The sequence below is a fragment of the Rhinatrema bivittatum genome, chromosome 3 (assembly GCF_901001135.1).
Source record: "Rhinatrema bivittatum chromosome 3, aRhiBiv1.1, whole genome shotgun sequence".
NCBI lineage: Eukaryota > Metazoa > Chordata > Amphibia > Gymnophiona > Rhinatrematidae > Rhinatrema > Rhinatrema bivittatum.
This window is the reverse complement of record NC_042617.1, coordinates 261,899,772-261,927,215: the sequence shown is the minus strand read 5'-3', so window position 1 is coordinate 261,927,215 and position 27,444 is coordinate 261,899,772. Positions and strand designations below refer to the sequence as shown.

The following is a 27,444-nucleotide window of genomic DNA, read 5'->3' as shown; positions in this document are numbered from 1 at the left end:
ATATGCAATAATGGCCTTTACACATCTGCTTCGAGGTCATGCCTTAATGATTCACACGGACAATCAGGTAGCCATGTTCTACATAAACAAACATGGCAGAGCTAGTTCCTGACTATTTTGCAGGGAGGCGGTCTGGATTTACAGTGGGCCCTCAACAACATGATAATCTTGAGAGCCACATACATACCAGGAATAGCGAACACACTAGCCAATCGCTTTAGCAGAGTATTCCATCCTCACGAGTGGTCCTTAAATCCATCTGTAGCACACCGAATCTTCATGTGCTGGGGATGATCTTGGATAGATCTCTTTGCCACAGAGCAAAATCAGAAAGTAAGTCAGTTCTGCTCAGTTCATCTAAGCTCGTACAGATTGGCTCAAGATGCCTTTCTAATTCCATGGTCGAAGGGACTCCATTATGCGTTTCCTCCAGCTCCCCTCATCTCATGGACAGTTCAAAAGATGATACAGGACAGAGCTCGCATGGTCCTCATAGCTCCATCTTGGCTGAGACAACCATGGTTTGCTTATCTGGTACAATACTCCGAAAGCATTCTGTTAGATCTCGGTCAAAAACCAGACCTCTTGACCCAGGAGAACGGCTGCCGCCTGCATCCTCTACATTCCTCCTTCCATCTGATAAGCCTGGATGTTGAACGCGAGATCCTACAAGGTCTAACTCTTCCCGCAGATATCCAGAGAATTATCATAATGGCAAGGAAATCATCAACTAGATGTAACTACTCTTTCAAATGGAAAAGATATGCCGAGTGTTGCCAACTTCAGAACATTAACCCTTCTCTTTGCCTCCCAAAGAGATCCTCAGTTATTTACTCCACCTTTCGGTGTCGGGGCCTAGCAACATCACTGGTTAGAGTCCATCTAAGTGCTGTAGCGGCTTACCTTGAGAGGGAAAAGGACTCCTTGATGGCATCACACCCCTTGATTTCTCGTTTCATGAGAGGTCTCTTTAATCTCTACCCTCCAATCCATAAGCCTCTAGTTCCCTGGGACTTGAACATAGTTCTCACAGCTCTTATGAGTTTTCCGTTCAAACCCCTAAAGTCTGCTGACTTGAAGTATCTCACGTGGAAAGTGATTTTTCTTACAGCTATCACCTTGGCCCGCAGAGTGAGTGAACTTCAAGCTTTGGTTCACTTCTTTCCCTATTTACAGTTTTATCATGACAAAGTAGTACTCAGGACTCATTCCAAATTCCTCCCTAAAGTGGTCTCCACCTTTCACATCAAATAGGATATTTCATTGCTGACCTTTTTCCCAAAACCACACAACAAACCTACTACATACTTTGGACTGCAAACGAGCTTTAGCTTATTACAGAGAACTCAAGTCTCATTGACTTTTCTTGTAATTATTTGCCTCTTTCAACCCTAATTCCCTAGGGATAGCCATTACTAAGAGAACATTATCCAATTGGATCACCAATTGTATCCAGTTCTGCCACACTTCAGCACAGAAACCCTTATCAATTCAATTTCGGCTCATCAGCTGCATGCCACTGCTTCCTCCATTGCATATTTACGTAATGTGCCCATAGGGGACATCTGTAGTGCTGCGACCTGGTCTTCAATCCACACTTTTACTTCACTTTCCTGCTTAGACCAGCAAACTTCAGACAGTTTTCTTGGACACCCAGTACTGTCTACTGAACTAAGTTTAAAAAAAAAATGTGTATGTCAAGGAAATGACCATTTTTACCAATTAGTCTATCAGTTTGCCCAGTCCTCTAGGTCTTTGAAGCTCTCCTGGTTCTTCAGTCTGATTTCCCCCCAGTTCACCCAGTCCTCCCACCCAGTCAGTACTACACAATAAGCACATTTCATATCACTTATGCCAGATAATTAGCAGGTTTAAAACTCCTCAAATAAGTTGGAAAATGCTCATAAGGGTCTTTTAAAATAACAACTTGCACACACAAATGTTGGCCTTGTCCCAGAATGACCTAGACCGCCCCCTTTTTACATGCGTATGTGTGTGCCAAAAGTAAAAATATGTGCCTAGTTTTGACTTTTATAAAATACAGAATACTCGAGTAAAGGCTACTTTCACATGTATATGCTAATTTTTACAAGCATTTTGAAAATTCACCCCATGCTTAATGGTTTTAAAAAGTATGCGGGTAGATTCTCGCGGCAAAACTACACATACCAAATAACTGTACATAGTTTTGTTGGGATAATTTTCCAAGTGAACTTATGCATGTAAGTCAACTTTGAAAATTAGCATAACGTGCATCTTTTCTGGATAATTTATGCACAATGTTACAAAATTACCCCTTTTTGAGGATAATTTTCAAAGGGATTTACCCAAGTAGAATGCGTGGTCTAGTATTGTCGCCTCCTCACAACACACATACTTTTAGCTGGATTAAAAGGTGGTATTCCCAGGGCTGTGTTTTAGATCAGGGGGCGGTAAACAACATGCAGAGATTTGCTTTTCAAAACTATGAGGGCCGTTTTACCTCTGAATGGCCATCCACAGGAATAGCAGATGCAAATTACGTGGGCCCTTCTGTGCTCGTATCTGGTAGGCCAGGGGGTCCCCCAGAACAAGTTTGGGAACCACAACTATTCAGGTATTAGGATATCTGCAGTGAGTATGCATGATGTAAATTTGTATGCAGTGAAGGCAGTGCATGCAAATCTGTCTCATGTATATTCATTGTGGTTATCCTGAAAACCCAACTGGTTGAGGGTCCCCCAGAACAGGTTTGAGAACCACTGGCCTACAAGATAACTTGCATAGAAGTTTGGGAACCTCTGATGTAGGCAGTTCTGTAGTTTTCCTTTGAACTTTAACGTTATGGTGTGTGGACACTACAGTGCCTGCATTCTTTACAGCTACATTATGAATGTTTGTGTATATATATGTACCCACACATATATGGTGCTGTGTAATGGTTATTATTTAAGTTTTATATTCCACTTTTTAGATGCTGCTTGTGTTCAGAATCAAAAAGTCTTGCGGTAATCTGTGAACTTAATAAAAGTGATAACTTGACACCAATGTTGCCGGGCAGGAGACCCAAGTTTAATTCTTGGACTTGATACTTGCAGAATAGTAACACCTTATCCCCAAAAGTCAAACCAAAATATGAAAGAAAACTTCTCTTGTTGTGCGGTACTGTTTTCATCAAATAAGAAAGTGTCTATTTTTTTTTTTTTTTACACCAAATATTTTATTGACTTTTTAAAAGAAACCAATCCCCCAGGGGCCCAGGAGCAGTGCTGTATGCAACCATGTAGAATACCTGGGGTTCAGTTCCCCGGGTCTGGCTTCTCCTCCCCAGGTCAGCCAAGGCTGGGAGAGCTATAGAGGCAGTGTCTGCAGCTCCTGAGCTGAGAGATTTCCATTGCATGACGGTGACACTTTAATGGCCAGACTTAAGGTTCACAATTGCAGGGTTCGGAGGGAGTCATGGTGTGTGGCCCATGGCTGAAGATTGTCACTGCTGAAGATTGTACACAATCTTGTCTTGTGTACAAGAATTTTGTTTAATAAATAGTTCAAACATTAAATAGGAGAAAAATCCCAGATAGTTGTATATGAAGGCTCAATCGCCATAGTCCAACATGGGCTGGTTCTGATTGAGCTGGAAGCCTGAAGGAGCAGGAGGAATTTAAGCCAAAAGAAATTAAATGTTGTTATTGCTTTAGGAATTGCCATAAAGGAAGTATTACAGATATGTGGTTTAAAAATAAATAAGTACTGTACTTGTAGAATTATGGGTGATGAGAAGAACCACATTTACTAACTCTTGAAGATCAGTGCATGGTTTATAACTTCACTCAGTTTCTTTTTTTTTTTATTATTATTTGCAGGAACAGTACCGTTTCTGCTATGATGTGTCATTGGAGTACCTTGAATCATCTTAATCAAAGAGATTGTGCCAAATCGTGACACTTCCTCAACATCTTTCCTGTTGTTCCATTAAAAGACCATTGTGTCTGTGGAGAGAAGGATTATAGTCGCTGGACTTAAAATTTTAGATACAAAAGTATTTTTTTTTCCTATGAAGTTGCCCATCTTAATGCAAAGACTGAACCTGTTCCTATGCCTGTATGCAGTATTCAGCATTCTTTAGTTTTGTGCCACATTTTATAGATGTCTCGGGGGAGGGGAGAGGGTGAATTTGAACTGGGACAGATCTCCACTCAAAAATAGGATTTTTAAGTGTTTGTATCAGCCATCTCACAGGATTACAATAGAGCCAATTTATTGCATGTACAAATATCTCCTCTGTGGCATCTTTTTTTCTCTCTCTCTCTCTTTTTATAGGGATGGAATAGGATGGGCGGGGAAGGATTGAACTTTATTACCAACACAGCTGTGCAAATTGATAGTTAAATGCATTCTTTATACATTTCAAGGATGGCAAATATATATATATATATATATATATATATATATATATATATATACACACACACACACACACCTGGCTTCCTATGTTTTAATGTGCAATGATGGCTAGATCACATCCATTTGTTTTTAGAGGAACCTAAACATAAAGCCAAAGACTCAAGTGTAAATATGTGGATATGGAACAGGCATAATGTATTTATTGTTCTCTTGCATTCCTTTGTGGATCGCTGAAGAAACAATCAATCTTCTCAAAAAAAGCTTTTTTTTTTCTTTGCTGAAATCAAGTGTAAACAATTTTGTAGTTTTGTTTTCTTTTTTGTATGTTTTAGTGTAAGTAGAAAGACCTATACTTTTTAATACATAGAAATGAAAACATCGTTAAAGTGATTTCCTTGTGCACAAGCTTGTGAACTGACTTCATGTAAAACGGCTTTGGTTAAAAGGTAATTTTTTTTTTTTTTGGCAGGGGGGGAAGCAGGGAACTGGACCAAATCCGACATTTTGCTGACGATGTATAGTTTTTCACTACTGTATTTACAGATATGGATCAAATCATTATATATGGAAACTGCACACATTAACCATGGCCGTGCTTACAACTTGCACAGTGTGAGGAGCAGTTCATTGAGCACAGTTTCAGATTTTAGGGAGCAATGCTTTGGAAGCACAGGCCAAGACAGCAACATGCATCCTTTCAGGGTAAGAAATGTTTGTTTAGCAAACTGTAAAAATTAAACAATGTTTATTTTGATGTTTACAGAAATTGTAAGCCTTGGGCTCTGACAAAGCAAAATTTGAATAAATCCATATTATATTCCAGTGTTGTGAGTTGTCAAATGATTCTCAGGGAGTCTTTCTAAATAGTATGCCAGTATTATCATCATTGTTGTTGTTATAGGCTTGTCACGTGCCTTTCCCAAACCATTTTTCATCTCTGTAAGGGAGCAGGACATTAGTAAAGGATGAGAGGGGTAGCATGTGGCAGAATAATGCTGGACCAATCAACTTAGACGCTACTTACTATCTGGGCAAGAGACACCGCCGTACCCTACATACACCTAGACTGTAACCCACAGTACATCATCCCTCAGCACCTGTACCATGGCAGTCAACATATAATACAACAGCACAGAGTCTTCGTATGTGAGCAGACAGGGCAGCTTATCTTCCTCATTCCCCGCAAGCAGGGCGTGGCTCCAAGCCAAGATTGTTGTTTTCCATGCTGCCATGCCTGGGGTGTGGCGCCAGAGTTCAGGCATGAAAGCATAGTAGGGACCGAAATCGGGAGAGCTGTGCGGTGATTGGCCTTTGGAACAATGGAGTAAAGGGAGGCTGACATAGTAGGAGTGTTGGGAGGTTACAGTACCAGAAAGAAGAGATGATAAAGGAGTAATCTAAGAAGGGGCAAAGGAACTCGGAGAGGGAGGTAGAAGAAGTGTTGTTCCCTGACATGATGTTGTTTTTCGGTCACACCTGGGTTCCTCGACCTGATGAGTGGCAGGATGCTGATTAGCTGTGTGCTCCTGTTTTTTGGTCGCACTGGGGTTCCCTGACCTGATGTTTTTCGGTCACACTGGGGTTCCCTGACCTGATGAGTGGCAGGATGCTGATTTGGTATGTATTATAGTCACGGGAAATGAAGTATGTGTGCTATAAATAAAGCTATATTTTCATTACTGTATATCTCGTATCATAGTGTGTGTGTGTTTAGTATTGTGCAGGTCTGCCTACCTCCCATTCGGGCATCTTGTTACATTTGGCGTCACTTGCAGGATGTCCTTGTTCAAAAGAGAGAACAAAAAGAAGGGCAGAAAAGAATCTGAAGGGGGAGGAGGTGAAAGCCCTTGCAGAAATTCCCGGCTGGGAAGATGTAACCTAGTCACTGCTGGCCAATGAGTGAGGGTGTAATATGGGGTTATGTGAAAATTGTGATAGGAAACTGGGCATAGAACCCCACGAGATGGTGGATATTTTACAACGAGTTCCTATAGTTGCAGGGAAAGATATGGCGTGCATTGCCCGGCGTGAAGGAATACTTCTTACTGGGTATAAGAAAGCTCACTTAGTGTAGCATAACGTAAATAAGCAATATAAAATGTATATATCTTGTAAAAAAAAAAAAAAAAAAAAGGTGAAGCTAGTGGGTTAAAAGACTTCCTGGATATCCCGGGATGGGAGAATAAACCATATAAAATGCTATATGAAAACTGGGAATCAAAGGTGAAAGTTTTATATGAACCTTTAATTTGTGTCTGTGTATCCCTTCATCTTTTAGTGTGAAGGGCTGATTTATTTATGTTGGGACCCTCTAGCTTGTGTTAAGAATTTTTCTTGTAATCTGCAGAAAGCAGGATAGTGCCTAAGAAAATCTGTTAAGTACAGAATATTCTGTGTGTGTATTTAACTTTAGCATTATGTGGCAACAGAAGGTGTCATTTGTTAAGAATCACAAGGACACTAAACTAGAATTAAAAGCAGAAACAAAGAGAAAGCACCTTTTGGAGACTGTAGCAGCAGTATGTGAGAAGAACCCATGGGATTCTAATACTGCATGTAAGTTTTCTGAGTATATCCATGCCACAATGTTCAAAAATAAGAGTAAACGGAGCACAGCCTTAATACGGCTACTGTTAAATATTAGGAGTGCTTGGTCACAATGCCTTAAGATGTTGACAGATAAGTTGAGACAAGAAAACTAATTGGCTAAAACTGGAGAATTTCTTTTCTGCCCAGCTGGCAGAAGATAGACAACGCTATGAGCAGTGTGAGACATTTAATTGAGAAGCTAAAAATTGATAGTACTCAGAATGAAGCTTTAAAGTCTGAAATTAACCATCTAAATAGTTATTTGATGAAGAAGAAGAAGAATTAAAAATCCTTTGGGAACACCGTAAACCCAAATCCTCCTCTGATTATAAGAACGAAAAAGAAGGTGATATAAAGACCACTGCGAACAGGGGAGCAAAAGATCCAGAAGAGGGGGGAGTGAGAATGTCGCCACTGCGTGCATCCGTGACAGGACGTTAAAGGGAAGGCCTGTATTTAGTCAGAAGTTTCATAGCATTTGTTATCGATGCAGGAGAAAAGAACATACAGCAAAAAATTGTCACAAATCACGGATTTTACATTCAGTATTTACCTCCCCCTCCCAGCAGGCCCGCAGATTAAGTTGGGAGCAGCTGACCCCATTCCTTCTACTCTCTATGTGGCACACCCAATATTTACTTAAACAGTGGAGTGTCAGGCCTCCGCTGATAATCTAATTTAAAGTTTGTAATATTTTAATTGTGCAGCTATAGGTTTAGCAAAAAGGTTTTGTAGAAGCAGGGAGAGATCTGTCTCGTAAACCTTTTTTTCTTTCTCCTCTCTCCCTTATATCTCGCATGACCAAATTTGAAGGAATGTAAACAATTCTGGTTTCTGTGATTAAGCAAACCAGAAGTTAAGAACATAAGAAAATGCCATACTGGGTAAGACCAAGGGTCCATCAAGCCCAGCATCCTGTTTCCAACAGTGGCCAATCCAGGCCATAAGAACCTGGCAAGTACCCAAAAACTAAGTCTATTCCATGTTACTGTTGCTAATGGCAGTGACTATTCTCTAAGTGAACTTAATAGCAGGTAATGGACTTCTCCTCCAAGAACTTATCCAATCCTTCTTTAAACACAGCTATACTAACTGCACTAACCACATCCTTTGGCAACAAGTTCCAGAGTTTAATTGTGCGTTGACTAAAAAAGAACTTTCTCCAATTAGTTTTAAATGTGCCCCATGCTAACTTCATGGAGTGTCCCTAGTCTTTCTACTATCCGAAAGAGTAAATAACCGATTCATATCTACCCGTTCTAGACCTCTCATAATTTTAAACATCTCTATCATATCCCCCCTCAGCCGTCTCTTCTCCAAGCTGAACAGCCCTAACCTCTTTAGTCTTTCCTCATAGGGGAGCTGTTCCATTCCCCTTATCATTTTGGTAGCCCTTCTCTGTACCTTCTCCATCGCAATTATATCTTTTTTGAGATGCGGCAACCAGAATTGTACACAGTATTCAAGGTGCGGTCTCACCATGGAGTGATACAGAGGCATTATGACATTTTCCATTTTATTCATCTTTCCCGTTGAAGCTGTGTGCTCCTGTCTTTCGGTCGCACCTGGGTTCCCCGAACTGATGAGTGGCAGGATGCTGATTAGCTGTGTGCTCCTGTTTTTTGGTTGCACTGGGGTTCCCTGACCTGATGTTTTTCGGTCGCACTGGGGTTCTCTGACCTGATGAGTGGCAGGATGCTTATTTGGTATGTATTATAGTCATGGGAAATTAAGTATGTGGGCTATAAATAAAGCTATATTTTCATTACTGTATATCTCGTATCTTGTATCTTAGTGTGTGTATGTGTGTGTCAGTGTGTGTATATGTTTAGTATTGTGCAGGTCTGCCTACCTCTCATTCAGGCATCTTGTTACAGGCCCCCTTGTCCATGAGTGTTTCCTTTGTGCTATCTGTTGTTGTTCCATGCTTTGTCTGATCTTTATTTGGTTTCTGGACTTACACTGTCTTGTGCTTATTGTTCAGTCCCTGTCTTATCGGTACTCAGCCCTGTTTGTGTTCAGTGTGTCCCTGGGCACTTTCCTGACCCCTTGCTGCTTGCTGATTCCTGTGGGTGCCCTGAACTTGACTCTGCATACTGCCCTCCATGTCAGCCACCATCCTGTGGGCCACATCTGGCCTATGCTGATGAGTATTTGTCTATCACATGTCCCTCCCCAGGCCAGATACTTTTACCCTGAGGCACTTATCTTCAACTAGTAACAAGAGGAGGAAGTGAAACAGAATCAGCATGGGACCTGAGAGTCAACCTGTGCCCACAGGCACTGCAGTGGCCCCACCCCCCTTCACAAGTATCCTTGGAAACAGGAAGCTACCACAAGGAGAGGGTGGGGCTATGATTGATAGAGGCCCTTACACTGATTAAATCTCACTTCTTCCTCCCACCGTTGGCTGAAGGTAGACTCCTTCAGTAAGTCCCGCAGCACCAGCCAATGTGGGGAGGGGAACCAGTAAAATTTGGAGGGTTGAGAGAGGAGCTATATAATTGGAGGATCAACAGGGAGGGGTAGAAGACAGTAAAAATGTAGGAGCAAATGACCCAAAATTGATGGGAAAGGGAAATGGACACAAGATCAAAGGAGGAACCCAGTTTTTACATTCGCTCTGGGCCCCAGCCTTTCAGATCTCTATGTGGGACCAATATAGCCCTCTAGTCAAAACGTCTGCTCTCCCCTGAACTAGAACGTGAAAGCATAGGGGAACAGATTTTATGCTAAGTCCCACAAAACTGCTAATGCATCTCAATTCAGACCAGTATTATCTCTGCTCTTCCAGTCCTACTCTTGCAGTCCAGAAAATCACAATATTTCTAAAACCTTCCAAAAGCAAACTGTGTGGTTATCTTTTTTTTTTTCTTCATTTCCACTTTCTTGTGGATCTCTGGTTACAAAAAAAAGTTACACAAAAGCAGAATTACAACCTAGCGGCATATGTTTTAAATGCCCTAGTTGAACAATGTTAGGAATTATTTGGAAAGGAATAAAGCTGTTATCATAATGCCTTTCAATACTCTAGATTCATTGTGTGACAGCACCTTGAGTATTGTGTCCAGTTCTGATCACCCGCCTCGCCAAAAAAAGACGTAACAGACGTAGAAAAGGAAGAGAGAAAGGCAACAAAAATGATAAAGAGGATAGAAAAACTCCCTTATGGAGAAAGGTTAAATAGATTAGGGCTCTTTAGCTTGGAAAAGAGACGACTGAGAAGGGATATAATTGGAATGTATGATTATATATAATTCTACATGACTATGTAAATTGCTACAGGATATCAAACAGCAGATTTATCTACTTATGGATATTAGTCTCAGATTATGCAACTCTATAAATTTCTAAAAGATTGCAAGCACATTTAGCTATTTGAGGGTATTAGTCCCCACAGAATAACACCATATAGAATAGGAGGAACCTTTTGCATTATTATTTGTTCAAATATTATTATCCTTCCCCCTTTACCAAGTCTCTCTCATGAAGAAATACAATGGGGCCGGTGGATACTGCTGGTCATGGGCGGGGGAGGGGAGGGGGGAGGAATACATTGTGTCCAAACTGCTGCTGTCACCTCTTCTCCACTTCCAGTCCACTCTGCTCCCTTCTGGGGGACATGATTCTGCCTCCTGATCTGCTGCTGGGGGACCCTGTCTTCATGGGAGAACCTGACATTGGCTTACATTCTGTCACTGAGATTTACCCCCTCCTGGGGAACCCGATTCTGCCTCCTGATCCACCACTGAGTTCCCCCGTCATCGTGCTGTTGTCTTCCAGTATGCTTCTGGGGTCCACGCCGTCCCAGGGGACGCAACCTTGCCTCCCAAACTGCTGCTGATGTCCATGCCCTGCTGGGGAACTCATGATATCTATACAGCTTTTAGACTTTTCTTCCTCAGTGGGAGGTGTTTCCTTTGCTTGGGTTTATAGCTTAACTAGGCTAATAGCTTGCTTATTGTTTAATGATTATGGGCTCTCAGTGATTCCAGCTCAGTTAAGCTCATGACCAGTTAAGCCTGTAACAGCAAGGCTGAGAGCCAGGCAGGTTATGGAAAGAGAATAAGAGCAAGCTCTTCCATTCTACCTGTCCTTTTTTTTTCGTGCTCTGAAAACTAGGTACTCTAGGGTTCTTGCCCCTTCCCAAACAGATCCCTCTTGCAGACAGAGACTTTTTCAATCAAAGTTCTGCAATTTAGGACTTTGCCATTATTGATTTGTGAAGTGATGTTTCACTGCAAGTCTGTAGCAGTAGTCAGGAGGATGTCACGTGCAAATCTCCTAACCTGAAACTCTGATTCATCTCTTCAACAGTCATTTAATTACCTTCACAGCAGGGTGTCTGAAAACCTTTTCAGTGTGACTTCCAGGCTGGTGGCTTATGTTACATTGCTGCATTGCCCTTTCCCCTACTACAGTTCATTTCAATGACAGCATGCTCTTTCCTTTCCTCCTGGGAGGGGTGATTTCACTTTCCCCCACTTAAATTTCTTATTGTCTTCAATAAAATACCAGTCTCTTGCATGCACCTTCTCTTTAGACCAAAGTTTCAAGGCATTCCTGCATCCTTTTTGGTTAATAAGAAGTTGCCTGTGTGCTACCTTCAGGGGGTACATTCACCGGATTTCCCGGGCCAGCATAAGTCAACCTTATTGTGGACATCACAGTCCTGCCTGACCTTCTGAGCTCTGGGGGGTGGCAGTGGAGCCAATTCCACAGTCTGTAGTTTCTTATTCTCTTGGGGGGTGGATTTCAGCTTAGCATCTCATCTTCTGTTTGTTTGGGGGGGGGGGGGGGTTTGGGAGGGGGGTGTCCATTCCTCTATACCAGAGCTTTCCAAACTGTATGTCGCGACACGTTAGTGTGTCGCCTGCAGTTTGAAAGTGTGTCACCCGGTCCACATAGCAGCAGGGCCGGAGGAAGCAGGGAACTACAGCAGGAAGATTGGCGGGGCCGTGCTGCAGCTTACCTCACCATGGCCCGAAGAAAAGGGTCACGTTCATACCTCCTTCCTGCCTGCGCAACCCCGGGAAAAAAAACATTGCCGGAGCCATGTGGGCAGCAAGGAGGAGGAGCATCTGCCATGTACAGAAGAAGAGCAGCGTTAATGGACCACCGCATATCCCAAGTTGCGGTGGCCAGAGAAGAAGAGGAAACCCAGTAGTAGGGCCGCCGTGAGAATGCGAACCTGATTGTGTGTTTGAGGGAAGAAGATGGAGAGAAAAGAAATAGAAAAAAAAAAAAGACCCTGTAAAAGGAATTGGCAAAAAAACAAGAAAGGGAAGGTGGAAAAAAAACTCTTCTTCAGAATCCTCACAATCATACACATTATGTCTGTCTTCTAATGGATATTCAGGGATTTCTACCAGTTTCTGATGGGAGTTACTTCCAAACACCCTTTGAGATTGGGTCTCAGGCCTTACTGTGCCTGTCCTTTGGGGTCAGGGATGAGGTGTTTCAACGACTGCTTGGGATTCATCTGGGGGAAACGCCAACTGTCCAACGGGCAGGTGATAGTTTCTGTGTTCAGTTTTTACCGGCTTTTCACCCCTCTCTAGTCTTACTTAGTAAACAGGTAGGTTGTTCAGTTTTTCCTCAATAACATAGACCTCCACTGGTTAGCAATTTTGTGTTTCCCAAACAGCCCCCAGTTCTCCTACCATCAAGCCATTCTGACTCACTTTCTGATCATATTGGTGTTTGTTTCTCTGCACAGCTTAAAGGCAACCTCCACAGCCAAACCTATAGGCTGCTTACAACTGTTCTTTTAGCCTTTTTACATAGTTTTGAAAAATCTGGGGCAATGTTCTATCTGCAGCAACCCCAAAAAAAACAGATCAATTGGCAACCAGGCCTCTCTTTCAGACATTAGAAAATAGACTGAAAACCCCGTATCATTATTATAAATACCGTTGTAAGCATGTACCAAGTAGCTCATATACTGGCTCCAGTATCTCTTTTGAGCTAGCTTGAATATCCCCAACATAAATCTCTCAGGCTGGGGTTTCCCTGGGGAAAATAGGAGAGATGTGTGACTTACCTAACCCCAGTCACCTGCAACATTTCTTTAATGAGTCTGCTTTCAAAATCCCTCACCTGATCAGAGTTTATACAGGCTGGAAGTTCATAGTTCACAAAGTATTTCTCCTACAATACCTGTGCAACAATCTTTGTTCTCTAGTCCCTGGTGGTGTATACCTGTCTGTATATTCAATCTGTCACAATCAGGATGTTCTCTTTACATTGAAAATCCATTTCTAAAGTTAAAAAGTCTATACTCACCGAAGTCCACAGGGCCATGGCTAATAATATTTAACATTTCTGCTGATGTGTGTAGTAAGGTCTTTATTTTTAGACCACAGGTACATTGTTTACAATGTTTTTCAACATCTTGTGCTTGTTTAGGTCCATAGAACCTGTTCCTCACCAGGACCCTCTTGAACCCCCATATGTACCAAATCATTGTGCTTGTTTAGGTCCATAGAACCTGTTCCTCACCAGGACCCTCTTGAACCCCCATATGTACCAAATCATTGTGGAAAGATTGTAAGACAGTTTTGTGGAATTCCTGTGGTCAACCAAGTGGGTATCCCTCCTTTCTCTATATAGTACCTGATTCCACACAAATAGATGATCTCACACTCTGAAAATCAACCAAGTGTCAGGGTGGCTCTGCTGGAATGCTTGGCCCCCAAATTTCTCTCCTTGGCCCTGTGCACTTTCCCAGTCATTAAGGTCAGTCTGCTATGCTTGTCGAATGCCCTACAAATTCAGTCTTGGCATGTTAGTGGAGACCAATGATACAATATCACAGTAGGCAGGGGTATGCTGTCAGGGGAGTTCACAGCATGGCATAAATTCTCAATATTGCCTTCAGTCCCAGTCCCTGGTTACACACTGCTGCCACTTCAGTTTCTGATAAACTGTATACAATTCCCCTGGGTAGTATCACTCTTTTGGGGTCACTGGGAGAGTGCATCCACAAACCTGTTAGCACTTCCAAGATGGTACTGCAAAATGAACTTATAAAAGGATAATACTGTCAGCCATTGGTGCCCAGTTACATACAACTTGGCAGTTGTTAACATATAAGTAATCCTTAAACTTGTTCACAACCACCACTTAAGGACTAAGAACTCCAGTTTGAGCAGGATTGTTTCTCTCAGTCTTAGCAGACTACAGCTCCCATAGGCCACAAGTCTTACTCTTTTTGGATGTGGCTGATATAACATTCCCCCCCCCCCCCCCCACACACACACACACACACACCCAGCCCTCCAGGTAAGCATCTATATGCAGTTCATAGGGCTTGCCTGGGTCAGCAAAAGCAAGTAACTAGTACATTACATAGATATTGTATGATCCTTCTAAAAGCAACTTCACATAATTGAGTCCATCTTATGCCAACTTACTTTGATACCTTATAATATTCCCTCTTGTTAGCCACCCTATGCTTCTGCTTCTTGATCATGGGTGGATAACCATGAATCAACACCACCAATACGTTTACAATCTTTGAATAGTCTTTCATAAATCATCTATAATAGCCATTAAATCCGAAAAGGAATGTAATTCTCTGAGATTGGCTGATTGTTGCCAGATGGTGAAGGCACCTATTAGTATCTGTGGCCATTCCTTCCTTAGAAACAATATTTCCAACATATTTAACCTCAGCCTGCCATTTACATCTGTCCAATAATAATTTTAGGACATATGCCAACCAATCAAGTATCTTTCTTCATGCTTCTCTAGGGTTCTACACTAGAACTTCTAATAGATTCATGTCTCCCACAGTTTTCTCCAGTAACCTTTGGAAGCTGACTTGGGCCTCTGAGGGAATCAGTTAAACTGGTAAAACCCTAATGGACATATAAATGCAGTTTTCTCCTTGTCAGCCTCATTCACGGATATTTGGCATACCCACTGCATATTTCCAGGACAGAAAACCATTGACTACCAGTCAGAGAATCAAAGACATTCTCAACTCATGATGGAGTGTACTGATTGGGTATGATCCTGGAATTCAAATAGTCATTCAGTCTCATCCTTTTTCCTAACGACTACAATAGGAGAGGCATAAGGGCTAGGGGATTCAGAGATAATCACTGCCTGCATGAGCTTCCCCAGGTGCCTTCTCACATCAGCTAAATCACCTAGGGCTATACTTTCTTGACTTTTCCTGGAATGGGGTATTATTTATAAGATGTATATGTGCTCTATAGGGGTGTGCATTCGTTTTCAACGAATGTGCTATCCGCAACGAATATGTCCCTATTCATTGGATTCGTGGGACTAAGAAACGAATGGTGATCCCCCACGAATGAAACATATCATATTAGTTTCATTCATTTGGTTCACAGTGCTTTTTTAGCAGCCTTTTGAAATAGGAGAAGGTCATGTGGGCGTATCCATAGCAACACCAGCCCTTTCCTGTGACTCATAAGTGACCTCACAGCCCTGTCATAGAGTGGGTCAGACAGGTTGACAAGGAGACCAGAATGCCAACGTATCAGAGCAAAGCATTTTTCTAATTCAGCCAATCACTGTTCTGTGATGCTGTTCCCTGCTGTATTTTCTACCTTGAGCTAGTATAGCACAGTGCACTTTCATCTTGGGTTCTATCTGAGAAGGTTGGTTGCTGTTTGAGTTCTCTGAGTGTCTCAAATCTTTATTCAATTGCTATTGCTACAATTTGCTATTGCTGAAAAAGATATTTGTTCTTTTTTGCTGCTGTGCCTGCCAGGCAGCCAGGCTTTTTTTTACTGCACTTTTTTTTTTATTGAACTCAGACTTGTCTCTCTGTCTTACCCACTGAGACAAGCTGCCAGCAGTGGCATTTTGCTGCTGATCTTACCTCCCTGGGGTAGGTTGCAGGCAGGGTGTGGGTGGTATGGGTAGGATATAGTATGAGAGTTGCAATGGCTGTCTGGCAGTTTGTATTTTCAAACTACAAGCAGCATCACAGTAAATACTGTAGGAACCGGGCTTGCAGACTCACAGCAGGCTGAGGCTTCCAGTGTTTTACCTGGAGTTTCAGTTTTTGTGCATGGAGAGCAGTCTCAGTTGTAGTGTACAGCAAGGCACTGCATTGTGTCTGTGTATGTGTGTAGTTTTTCACACTCACATATATTGGTACAGCGATGTTCTTTTCATCCAAATCCTCAGTAGGCATCTGGAGTTTTAATTTTTTTTTTGTGCACATAGAGCAGTCTCAGTTGTGTACAGCAAGGCACTGCACTGTGTGTCTCAGTGTGTAGTTTTCCACACTCACATATGTTGGTACAGAGGTGTTCAGTCACCAATAAAGAAATAATCCTTTTAATTGAAATCCCTAGTAGGCAGTGACATTAAATCCATGATGTCAGGGAAAGGTAGACGTGGTCGAGTGATTGGCACTGGCAGAGGAAGCACTTCAAAAGGCAGTCCTCCATTAAAATTAAAAAGGGAGCAGATCCAATCTAAAATCTCTGGAGGGGCAGGTAGTTCCATCCAGAAAAAACTTAAATTTAAAGATGATGCACTGCCACCACCTGTTTCTGACCCTGTTGTTTTGGAGGTGAGGGAAGGGGAGGCTGAGCCATCCAAAACAAAAGAGTGAGACCCAAAAGCAGCAGTGCGACAGACTAGTTAGCGCTGATGATGTAGTGCAGTCATCTGATTCCGATAAAGAATCATTGTGTATGGGATTCCCTTCATCAGAAATGGAATAACTAATAGCTGAAGAAGGTTTAGGAGGATTAGTTAGTTCTGTCTTAACCTCCACTTCAGTGCTGGAGGAGAAAGAGGAAACTGATGATGATGAGGAGGAAGAGCAATCAGTGCAGGCACAGAGTGTGACTGATGCCCCTGGCATTGCTTCTCCAATGCCAGCATCCACCCTGAAGACTGTAGAGAAGGGATCATGAAAGAAATCTGTGATCTGGAGCCACTTTAAAGTGAGGGAGGATCCGCGTTTTGCTCAGTGTGATTACTGTGCCAGGGAAATTAGCAAAGGCAAGCAAGTGGGACATCTAACTAATTCCGGAATGAGGTTGAATACCACAATAAGATTACACGTACCGCAACGTGACCTGAGATCATCTAATAAGGGTTTACTCACAATTCCGAACATCAGATCAGCCCACTTATGTGAAGTAAAAGAGCACGCAGTATCGATTGCGGGTCCTAAATATTGGAACAAAATGCCACCAGAACTGAGATTACAGCCAGATAAGAGACAATTTCGGAAAGGTCTAAAAACATGGTTGTTCCAGCAAGCATATGCAGACGAGAAAAATTAACATAGGAGCTTTATACATTTTTAATGTGTCGTAACCTTTTTACTTATATTGCTTTTACTTTTTATCTTTTGGTAATTTTATAGTTTTAAAAATCCAGATTTTTTGACGTATATTTATAATATAATAATTGTATTTTTCCCCCTGTTTTTTACTATGATTAATTGTGAACCGCTGAGATGGATTTGTCCGTGCAACGGTATATAAAACTGTTTAAATAAATAAATAGAAAGTACCAGTCAGGAGACCCCTTTTTCCAGGTAGCGTAAAGTGGTTGAAAAGGAGCAGTGTCAACCCACGCCCTCAGCCCCTTCTAGCAGTCAGATGGCAGGCCAGCAGCCCCCTGCCATGCGTCAGAAGCAACAACCCACCATGGAGGAAATGGGGTGGTGTTCGGTAGCACTATCCCGGGGAAGGAGGCAGGCAGCCTCAAAAGTTGTAACCAGGAGCATTGGGGAAATGATTGCCCTTGATGACCAGCCCCTGCAGGTAGTGGAGAATGTGGATTGTTTCAAGCGTTTACTGCAGGTCTTAGCTCCAAATTACAAAGTCCCCTCCAGAACCACATTCAGCAGAAAGGTCATCCCCAGCCTGTACAACCAGTGTCACAGTCACATCCAAGCACTGCTAGCTAAGGTAGAGGGAAGTGTGCATTTCACCTGCAATATCTGGACCGCCATGAATACTTCACACTCTTACCTCTCCCTGAAAGCACACTGGTAGGACCTGGCTGAGGCAGGGGCAGGCAGCAGCTCTATTAGTGAACAAGCATCAGGGTGGAGTTGGGCTTTACTGCACACCCACCTGACAGACAAGACCCATACCTCAGCCAATATTCTAGCATGCATCAGACAGATGCTGGCAGGCTGGAAGCTAGACCAGAGAGACAGGAATCTTCAGGCAGGGTTCTTTGTCACAGACAATGGTGCAAACATGGTAAAGGCACTATCTGAAGGGGGCTTTCAGAACATCCAATGTTTTGCACACACTCTGCACCTGGTAGTGAAGTCAGCTCTGGGGTTGGAGTCCAAGCACCAAGAGAATGAATACCTGCATACGTTAATACAGAAGTGTAGAAACATAGCAGGGTTCTTACACAGAAGTGTGAAGGCGGGGAGGTTCTCCAGCAAAAGCAGACTGATTTGGGGATGCCTCACAAGCGTCTCATTCAAGATATTGGCACCTGGTGGAATTCCACCTATATGATGCTGCAAAGGTTAGTGGAGCAGCAGACACCCCTTCATGAACTTTCTGTAGAAATGGACATAGGTGTGCAGAGTCCCCTAGGGCAGTGGTTCTCAACCTTTTTTCGGATGGGACACACCTCACAGATGGTTTTCACATGCGTGACACACTGAACATATGACCGTCACGGGGCTATATGTAAACATATACTCTGTATCCACGGGAACCCGCTTGACCCCTAACAAAGGATGCAGAGCAGAACTAGGGCATTACTCATACAACTCACCATGCAAATAAAAGATATTCTGGTTCTGATGACATCTCAGTAAAAGCAAAACAAACTCCCTTTACTACCAGGCACAATAGCCCTCCTTATGAAAAGGCAATAATTTACCACTAATGCATATCCTTTTGAGAAAACACAACAAATAAGATTGATACAATTGCCTACATGCTAGTAAAATACCTCACCTCAGGCACACACACAGAACCTACCTTCACCAAGTACAGAAAGACCACACATTATAAATATGGAGACAAATTGGAATGGAAAACAAAAAAAAGCCACTCTGCATGCAGTGCAAACCTGGAGAAATAGAAAGAGAAATATAGCACCTAACACAGTCCCAGGATCTGTAATGCACAGAAACTAATCCGCACAAAGTTTCACCTACATTATGGAACACATAACAACCCTATCTATGAAAAGGAAACACTACAAATATTAAATCGGGTCCTAAACACTAATACACCTCCTTTTAGGAAATCAGAACAAGCCAAGCTGCTATAGATCCCCACACAGAAATAACTGTAAAACTATATTAATAAATGTTTCAAAACAGTTGATGAACAGAATAACGTCGAACAATTAGAACTCATAAAAATTATTAAAAATTGTCCAAATATCAATAAAATATTTCAAAACAGCAGACCCATCACATAATAAATAATTAAAATGGCAATCAATCAAGAAAAATAAACTTAAAATGCTACCTTTACTTACCCTCTCCAGCAACTCTCCTACTCCTTTCCCTTGATAGCACATACCAGGAGCAGCAGCGGGTACTGAAGCTCTATCCTCATGGTCCTCTTCTTTAGGGCCTACAATCCACTCACACACACACCCCAATTAAACCCTACGACCAGTCTCTGTCTCACACACACAACCTAGTCACCTCCCTACCCAGTCTGTCTCTCACACTCACCCCAGTCACCTCCCTATGTTGTCTCTCATACACACCCCAGTCACCTCCCTGCCCAGTCTGTCTCTCACACACATTTTGCTTAGAGCCCCAATGCTGTGTTCCCCTTTAATTTCGCAGTGGCAGATTTCCCAGTGCTGCCGCTGTCTTCTCAGTTACATTGAAGCAGCAAACATTTATTTTAGAAAAATATGCCTTCATATGCCCAGCTTTTATGGCCACTAGGAGCTCCAATTAGCATGGCTGAGTGCCACTTTTCCTTTAAACGCGGTTTTGCAGCGCTCACTGTTGCATCGGGGGGAGAATCCCCGGAGCAACCAGCCTCTATCGCGGTTCCTGACGCGGCTGGCCTTTTTCTTTGTGGCTCGCCGCTGTGTATAATTTCAGCATTTCTAGACCGTGGTGGCCACAGGGTCGGGCTTCTTTGCCGCCACGGGCCTGGACACTGTCACTCCTCCCAGTCCCACTCAAACCCACCCCACCCCCAAGCTATGAGATGCCCCCCTTCTCCCTGCCCCACCGGCCAATCAGAGGCTTCCTCCTCCCACTGGCAGGAAGAAGGGAGGAGGCTTCCGATTGGCCCACGGGGACAGGAAGGAGGAGGCTTCCCATTGGCCCGCGGGGGCAGGAAGAAGGTAAAGGGAAGTATAACTGGGGCTGTGGGACACCGGGAGCCGTGACACACCTTCTCATCTGGTGCTTGTTGACACATTTGTCACACCTAGGGCATCATGATTGGTTAGTCATGAATCAGCTGGTAAAAATTCTGCAGCCCTTCAAGGATGCCACGGAGGAGCTGAGTTCCAGAAGTGCCACCTTGGCTGACATCCCTATAGTTAATATTCTGAAGGAAAGTTTGGAGGGCTTTAAACAGGAAGAGGGACTGACAGCAGAGGTGCTGCGTTGTCTGGACTTTTGCAGAAGCAGGTGCAAGAGAGATTAGGACCTTTAACAAAACACCACACACATACATGCTTGCCACAGTCTGTGATCCCCATGTGAAAGGGAAACTCGCCCTACAGTCAGATTGTTTCACATTTGTGAAGAAAATGCTGTTAGAAAAGGTCTGTGAAGAAGAGCGCCATAGGCAGAGACAAATTAAGCATGAAGCAGAGGAGGAAACAGTGGGCACTTCAGAGAGTAGTGCAAGCCCAAGCACAAGCAGCACTCTGTCAGCAACAGCTAATACTTCCTCCCTCACTTCAGTATGCCAAAGCCATGTTGCCCCTAAAAAATCATCTTTTCTGGCACACGCTAGAGCGAAAGCAGCTAGCAAGAAGGACTCTCAGCCCACCCAGCACAAATGTCAGTGACACGGTATCTCACAGAGCCCACTGAGGACATGGAGATAGATCCGCTGGCATATTGGACACACATGTCCACTGTCTGGCCACACCTAGCCAAAGTGGCTCAGCGATATCTGTCCTGTCCATCAACCAGTGTGCCTAGTGAATGTGTATTTTCAATGACAGGATATTATGAGCCCTCATCGCTCAAGGCTGGCCCCAGAGTTGATGGAAATGCTAGTGTTTTTGAAAGTAAACATGCCTTTGCTTGGGTTTCCAGATTTTCCCTGTGAATGGCAAGATGAATAACAGCAATATAAAGCCTTGCAGCAGCTCCAACTGCCTCATATGCTCCAGATAATATCATCACATGTACCTGACCTCAACCATTGTGCCTGTCTCTCCAGCCCTTAAGTCACTACAAGGGCCTGACCTCAAATGCTGTGCCTGTCCGTCCAGCCCTTACGTGACTACAAGGGCCTAACCTCAACCTGTCTGTCCAGCCCTTACGTCACTACAAGGGCCTGACCTCAATCAGAAGGACTTGCGTCCCTGAGCGGCACCGGGGAGGCAGTCTTCTGTATGCTACATTTCCCGCACCCGCCGGATGAGCGGGGATTCGGCGCTGGGCTCTTCCCTCTTCACTCGCCGTTACTGAGGGAACCCTGGCTAGTTTCTTTTCCTTCGCTTAGTAATCTGCTAAAATTCAGCAGGTCACCACGTCCGATCTGAGGTCGTAGTGGGAGAGGAAAAAGGAGGAGGCTCCCTTTCCACATTCTGTACGGGGAGGGCGTCGAGGCCTCAAAAGCTGCATTCTTCATCGATGCTCGAGCCGAGTGATCCCCGCTAAGAGTCGCAGGTCCATCCGCTTCTCGCCCCGCCTTGCGCAGTGTGGGGCGGATTTTCAGAGCCCTGCTCGCCTAAATCCGCCCAAATCCGGGCGGATTTAGGCGAACAGGGCCCTGCGCGCCGGGGAGCCTATTTTACATAGGCCTACCGGCGCGCGCAGAGCCCCGGGACTCGCGTAAGTCCCGGGGTTTTCGGAGGGGGGCGTATCGGGGGCGGGACAGAGTGCAGAGGCGTTTTCGGGGCGTCAGCAGCGTTTTGGGGGCATGGCTACGGCCCGGGGCGGTCCGGGGGCGTGGCCACACCCTCCGTACCCGCCCCCCAGGTCGCATCCCGGCGCGCGGGGATTTACGCCTCCCAGAGGGAGGCGTAAATCCCCCGACAAAGGTAAGGGGGAGGCTTAGACAGGGCCGGGTGGGTGGGTTAGGTAGGGGAAGGGAGGGGAAGGTGAGTGGAGGGCAAAAGGAAGTTCCCTCCGAGGCCGCTCCGATTTCGGAGCGGCCTCGGAGGGAACGGGGGTAGGCTGCGCGGCTCGGCGCACGCCGGCTATACAAAATCAATAGCCTTGCGCGCGCCGATCCAGGTTTTTAGCAGATACGCAGATACTACTAAAATCCAGCTTACTTTTGCTTGCGCCTGATGCGCCAGCAAAAGTAGGCCAATTCGCGCTATTTCAAAATCTACCCCTGTGGCAGCAGTAATCAACTGAATGACGAAGAGCTGGAACAAGTTCATCTTCCTCGTGGTGCCCTTCCGTCAACTCAGCGGGTCACCACGTCTGATCTGAGGTCGTAGTGGGAGAGGAAAAGGAGGTGGCGCCAGCTGCCTTTCCATGTTCTGTCCGGGGCTCGCCTATCTCTTAGTACCCGCTGACCCAGGTTGAACTGCTGTTCACATGGAAACCTTCTCCACTTCGCCATATTTTCCAAGGCTTGGGCCCCACTCTCGGGGTGAACCCATTCCAGGGAGCCCTTTCTTGCACAAAGGGAAAGGGAACTCTCCCCGGGGCTCGCCTATCACTTAGTACCCGCTGACCCATGTTGAATCGCTATTCACATGGAAACCTCCTCCACTTTGCCACACTTTCCAAGGCTCGGGCCCCACTCTTGGGGCGAACCCATTCCAGGGAGCCCTTTCCTGCACAAAGGAAAGGGAACTCTCCCTGGGGCTCTTGTTTGAATATTTCCTACTACCACCATGATCTACACCCGCTGCGGCTACACCCAGGCATAGTTCATCATCTTTCAGGTCCTAGCACGCATGTTAGACTTCTTGGGCCGTGTATCAAGACGGGTCAGGTGGACAGTATGCCCCAGTTGACAGTCACGCCGGAAGCGGCAGGCCCTGTCTTCCTCCCCCCCACCCCGCCAGACTGTCTTGCCCCTATCAACAGCACAGTGACCTGACTACCTCCACTCTGCCAGCCTCTCTTCCCCTATCAAAACCACAGGGACCAGACTACCTCTGCTCTGCCAACCCGTCTTGCCTCTATCAACGCCACAGTGACCAGACTACCTTTGCTCTGCCTGCCTGTCTTACACCTATCAACGCCACACTGACCAGACTACCTCCGCTCTGCCAGCCTGTCTTGCCCCTAACAAAACCACAGGGACCAGACTACCTCCACTCTGCCAGCCTGTCTTGCCCCATCAACTTTCTGCCACTCTGCCTTGCTGCCATACACCAGACGACTCTACTTGTGGTGTTCTTGCCAGTATGGTTCCTCAGTGTGTTGATGCTAGTCTTTCTGCTTCTTTGTCCCTTTATCGGCGCCTTGTGGGTTTTTCTCACACCCTTTCTGCTTGCTGTGTTCCCCCTTCATTGTGCTGTAGGATGTTGATGCCACTTGTCTTGCCACTTTGCCTCTCGTGCTGCCTTCGAGGGTTCATGAAACTTTTATCGGTGCTCTTTTGAAGCTGTGGGGTGTTTTTGACATTCTCACTGCTGCTTTGCACCTCTATTAAAGCACTCTTGCCACTTCTGGTACCCCTTTGCCCCTTTACGGTGCCTTAGACTATTCATACCACTTTGGTGCCACTTTGCCACAGTCTAAGTACCTTGGAGCTCTTTTCCCATTCTGATGATTTCTCCCCTGAAGTTTAATCTGAATTGATAAAAGAATTGGTTCAGTAACTGACGAGAGAGGGAGCAATTTTAGATCTAATTCTCAGTGGAGCACAGGACTTGGTGAGAGAGGTAATGGTGGTGGGGCCTCTTGGCTATAGTGATCATAATATGATCAAATTTGATTTAATGACTGGTAGAGGAACAGTGTGCAAATCTAAGGCTCTCGTGCTAAACTTTCAAAAGGGAAACTTTGATAAAATGAGAAAAATTGTTAGAAAAAAACTGAAAGGAGCAGCTACAAAAGTAAAAAAAAAGTCGAAGAGGCGTGGTCATTGTTAAAAAATACCATTCTAGAAGCACAGTCTAGATGTATTCCACACATTAAGAAAGGTGGAAAGAAGGCAAAATGATTACCAGCATGGTTAAAAGGGGAGGTGAAAGAAGCTATTTTAGGCAAAAGATCTTCATTCAAAAATTGGGAGAAGGATCCAACAGAAGAAAATAGGATAAAGCATAAACGTTGGCAAGTTAAATGTAAGACATTGATAAGACAGGCTAAGAGAGAATTTGAAAAGAAGTTGGCTGTAGAGGCAAAAACTCACAGTAAAAACTTTTTAAAATATATCCGAAGCAGAAAGCCTGTGAGGGAGTCAGTTGGACCGTTAGATGATCGAGGGGTTAAAGGGGCACTTAGAGAAGATAAGGCCATCGGGGAAAGATTAAATGATTTCTTTGCTTCAGTGTTTACTGAAGAGGATGTTGGGGAGGTACCCGTAATGAAGAAAGTTTTCATGGGTAATGATTCAGATGGACTGAATCAAATCACGGTGCAACAAGAAGATGTGGTAGACCTGATTGACAAACTGAAGAGTAGTAAATCACCTGGACCAGATGGTATACACCCCAGAGTTCTGAAGGAACTAAAAAATGAAATTTCAGACCTATTAGTAAAAATTTGTAACCTATTATTAAAATCATCCATTGTACCTGAAGACTGGAGGATAGCAAATGTAACCCCAATATTTAAAAAGGGCTCCAGGGGCGATCCGGGAAACTACAGACCGGTTAGCCTGACTTCAGTGCCAGGAAAAATAGTGGAAAGTGTTCTAAACATCAAAATCACAGAACATATAGAAAGACATGGTTTAATGGAACAAAGCATGGCTTTACCCAGGGCAAGTCTTGCCTCACAAATCTGCTTCAGTTTTTTGAAGGAGTTAATAAACACGTGGATAATGGTGATCCGGTAGATATAGTTTACTTGGATTTTCAGAAGGCGTTTGACAGAGTTCCTCATGAGAGGCTTCTAGGAAAAGTAAAAAGTCATGGGATAGGTGGCGATGTCCTTTCATGGATTGCAAACTGGCTAAAAGACAGGAAACAGAGAGTAGGATTAAATGGACAATTTTCTCAGTGGAAGGGAGTGGACAGTGGAGTGCCTCAGGGATCTGTATTGGGACCCTTACTTTTCAATATATTTATAAATGATCTGGAAAGAAATACGACGAGTAAGATAATCAGATTTGCAGATGACACAAAATTGTTCAGAGTAGTTAAATCACAAGCAGATTGTGATAAATTACAGGAAGACCTTGTGAGACTGAAAAATTGGGCATCCAAATGGCAGATGAAATTTAATGTGGATAAGTGCAAGGTGATGCATATAGGGGAAAAATAACCCATGCTATAATTACATAATGTTGGGTTCCATATTAGGTGCTACAATCCAAGAAAGAGATCTAGACATCATAGTGGATAACACATCGAAATCGTCGGTTCAGTGTGCTGCGGCAGTCAAAAAAGCAAACAGAATGTTGGGAATTATTAGAAAGGGAATGGTGAATAAAATGGAAAATGTCATAATGCCTCTGTATCGCTCCATGGTGAGACCGCACCTTGAATACTGTGTACAATTCTGGTCGCCGCATCTCAAAAAAGATATAATTGCGATGGAGAAGGTACAGAGAAGGGCTACCAAAATGATAAGGGGAATGGAACAGCTCCCCTATGAGGAAAGACTATAGAGGTTAGGACTTTTCAGCTTGGAGAAGAAACGGCTGAGGGGGGATATGATAGAGATGTTTAAAATTGAGAGGTCTAGAACGGGTAGATGTGAATCGGTTATTTACTCTTTCGGATAGTAGAAAAACTAGGGGGCACTCCATGAAGTTAGCATGGGGCACATTTAAAACTAATCGGAGAAAGTTCATTTTTAGTCAACGCACAATTAAACTCTGGAACTTGTTGCCAGAGGATGTGGTTAGTGCAGTTAGTATAGCGGTGTTTAAAAAAGGATTGGATAAGTTCTTGGAGGAGAAGTCCATTACCTGCTATTAAGTTCACTTAGAGAATAGCCACTGCCATTAGCAATGGTAACATGGAATAGACTTAGGGGTAGATTTTTTTTTTTTTTACTCTTTATTGAATATTTATTCAATTATATACAATATCACATTTCTTTGCATAACATAAGCAATTCAATGTGGAAGCGAATAAACAATTCACATTCATATTTAACCATATTACTTTAGCCTTCACAATGAAAACAATAATAATTGGGAGCCTAAAAAAAAAAAAAGATTATACTCAAGTCAGATATTAAACTTCAGGGAGAAGGGGTTGCTAATTCTATATTATTGGACAGTACTATTGCTGGTATAGGTGTTCCCATGTTAACCTCACTTTTATCCCTTAAAAAAGTTTCGAGGTGTGAAGGTTCCATAAATATATATTTTTTCCCTTAAATTTATAAAGCACTTGCTCGGATATTTCAAATAAAAAGTTGCACCTATTTCCAAGGTTTTATTTTTCAAGAGTAAAAATTTCTTTCTCCTTGCCTGAGTAGGCTTGGATACATCTGGGAATATAAAAACCTTCTGCCCACAGAATAGAATATCTTTATTTTTAAAGAATTTCTCTAATATAAATTCTTTATCCCTTTCCAATACAAATGACACAAATAATGTTGCTCTTTTATTATTATTCTTTCTGGAGGAATCCATCGATATAATTAATAAAAGACTTATGGGTAGATTTTAAAAAAGAGCGCGATCGCGTAATTTTGTTCGCGCAGCAGGCGCAAACAAAAGTACGCTGGATTTTATAAGATACGCGCATAGCCGCACGTATCTTATAAAATCCTGGATCAGCGCGCGCAAGGCTGCCAATTATGGGCAGCCTGCGCGCGCCGAGCCGCGCAGCCTGCCTCCGTTCCCAGAGGGAACGGAGGCAGGCTGCGCGTCCTGGGGCTCTGCGCGCACCGGCGGCCTATGCAAAATAGGCATGCGAGGGCCCTGCTCGCGTAAATCCGCCCGTTAGTTTTTGGGTATTGAAACATAGAAACATAGAAACATAGAAATGACGGCAGAAGAAGACCAAACGGCCCATCCAGTCTGCCCAGCAAGCTATGCAGTTTATCCATTTTTTTTTTTATCTTCCCCCCCCCCTTTTTTTTCTCCCCCTCCCCGTCACTATTGGCTTCCAGCACCCTCCGGCCCCAATTCCCTTCCACCTCTCCACCAATGCAAAGAGCAGTGCCGTATCCGCATCCCAATGAACATCCAGCTCAATCAGGGGTAGCAACTGCTATTGCCAGGTTCTTATGGC

At 43.8% G+C, this 27,444-nt stretch overlaps 1 protein-coding gene and 1 long non-coding RNA gene across 5 annotated transcripts in view; one reads left to right on the top strand and one right to left on the bottom strand.

The window, feature by feature from the left end:
• Positions 1-5,205, top strand: part of PTPRK (protein tyrosine phosphatase receptor type K) — a 1,381,492-nt gene extending 1,376,287 nt beyond the window's left edge. For all 4 annotated transcript variants that reach the window (XM_029594541.1, XM_029594542.1, XM_029594544.1 and 1 more), the window contains one exon: positions 3,843-5,205. In XM_029594541.1, coding sequence (XP_029450401.1) covers positions 3,843-3,896 — 54 coding nt within the window. In that variant the 3' untranslated portion in view covers positions 3,897-5,205. The remainder of the gene's footprint in view (positions 1-3,842) is intronic.
• Positions 5,112-10,860, bottom strand: LOC115087402. Its single transcript, XR_003855512.1, has 2 exons — positions 10,662-10,860; positions 5,112-5,320 (listed from the first exon to the last, which is right to left on the bottom strand). It is a non-coding gene; the product is annotated as an uncharacterized LOC115087402 (long non-coding RNA).
• Between the last annotated feature and the right edge of the window lie 16,584 nt (positions 10,861-27,444).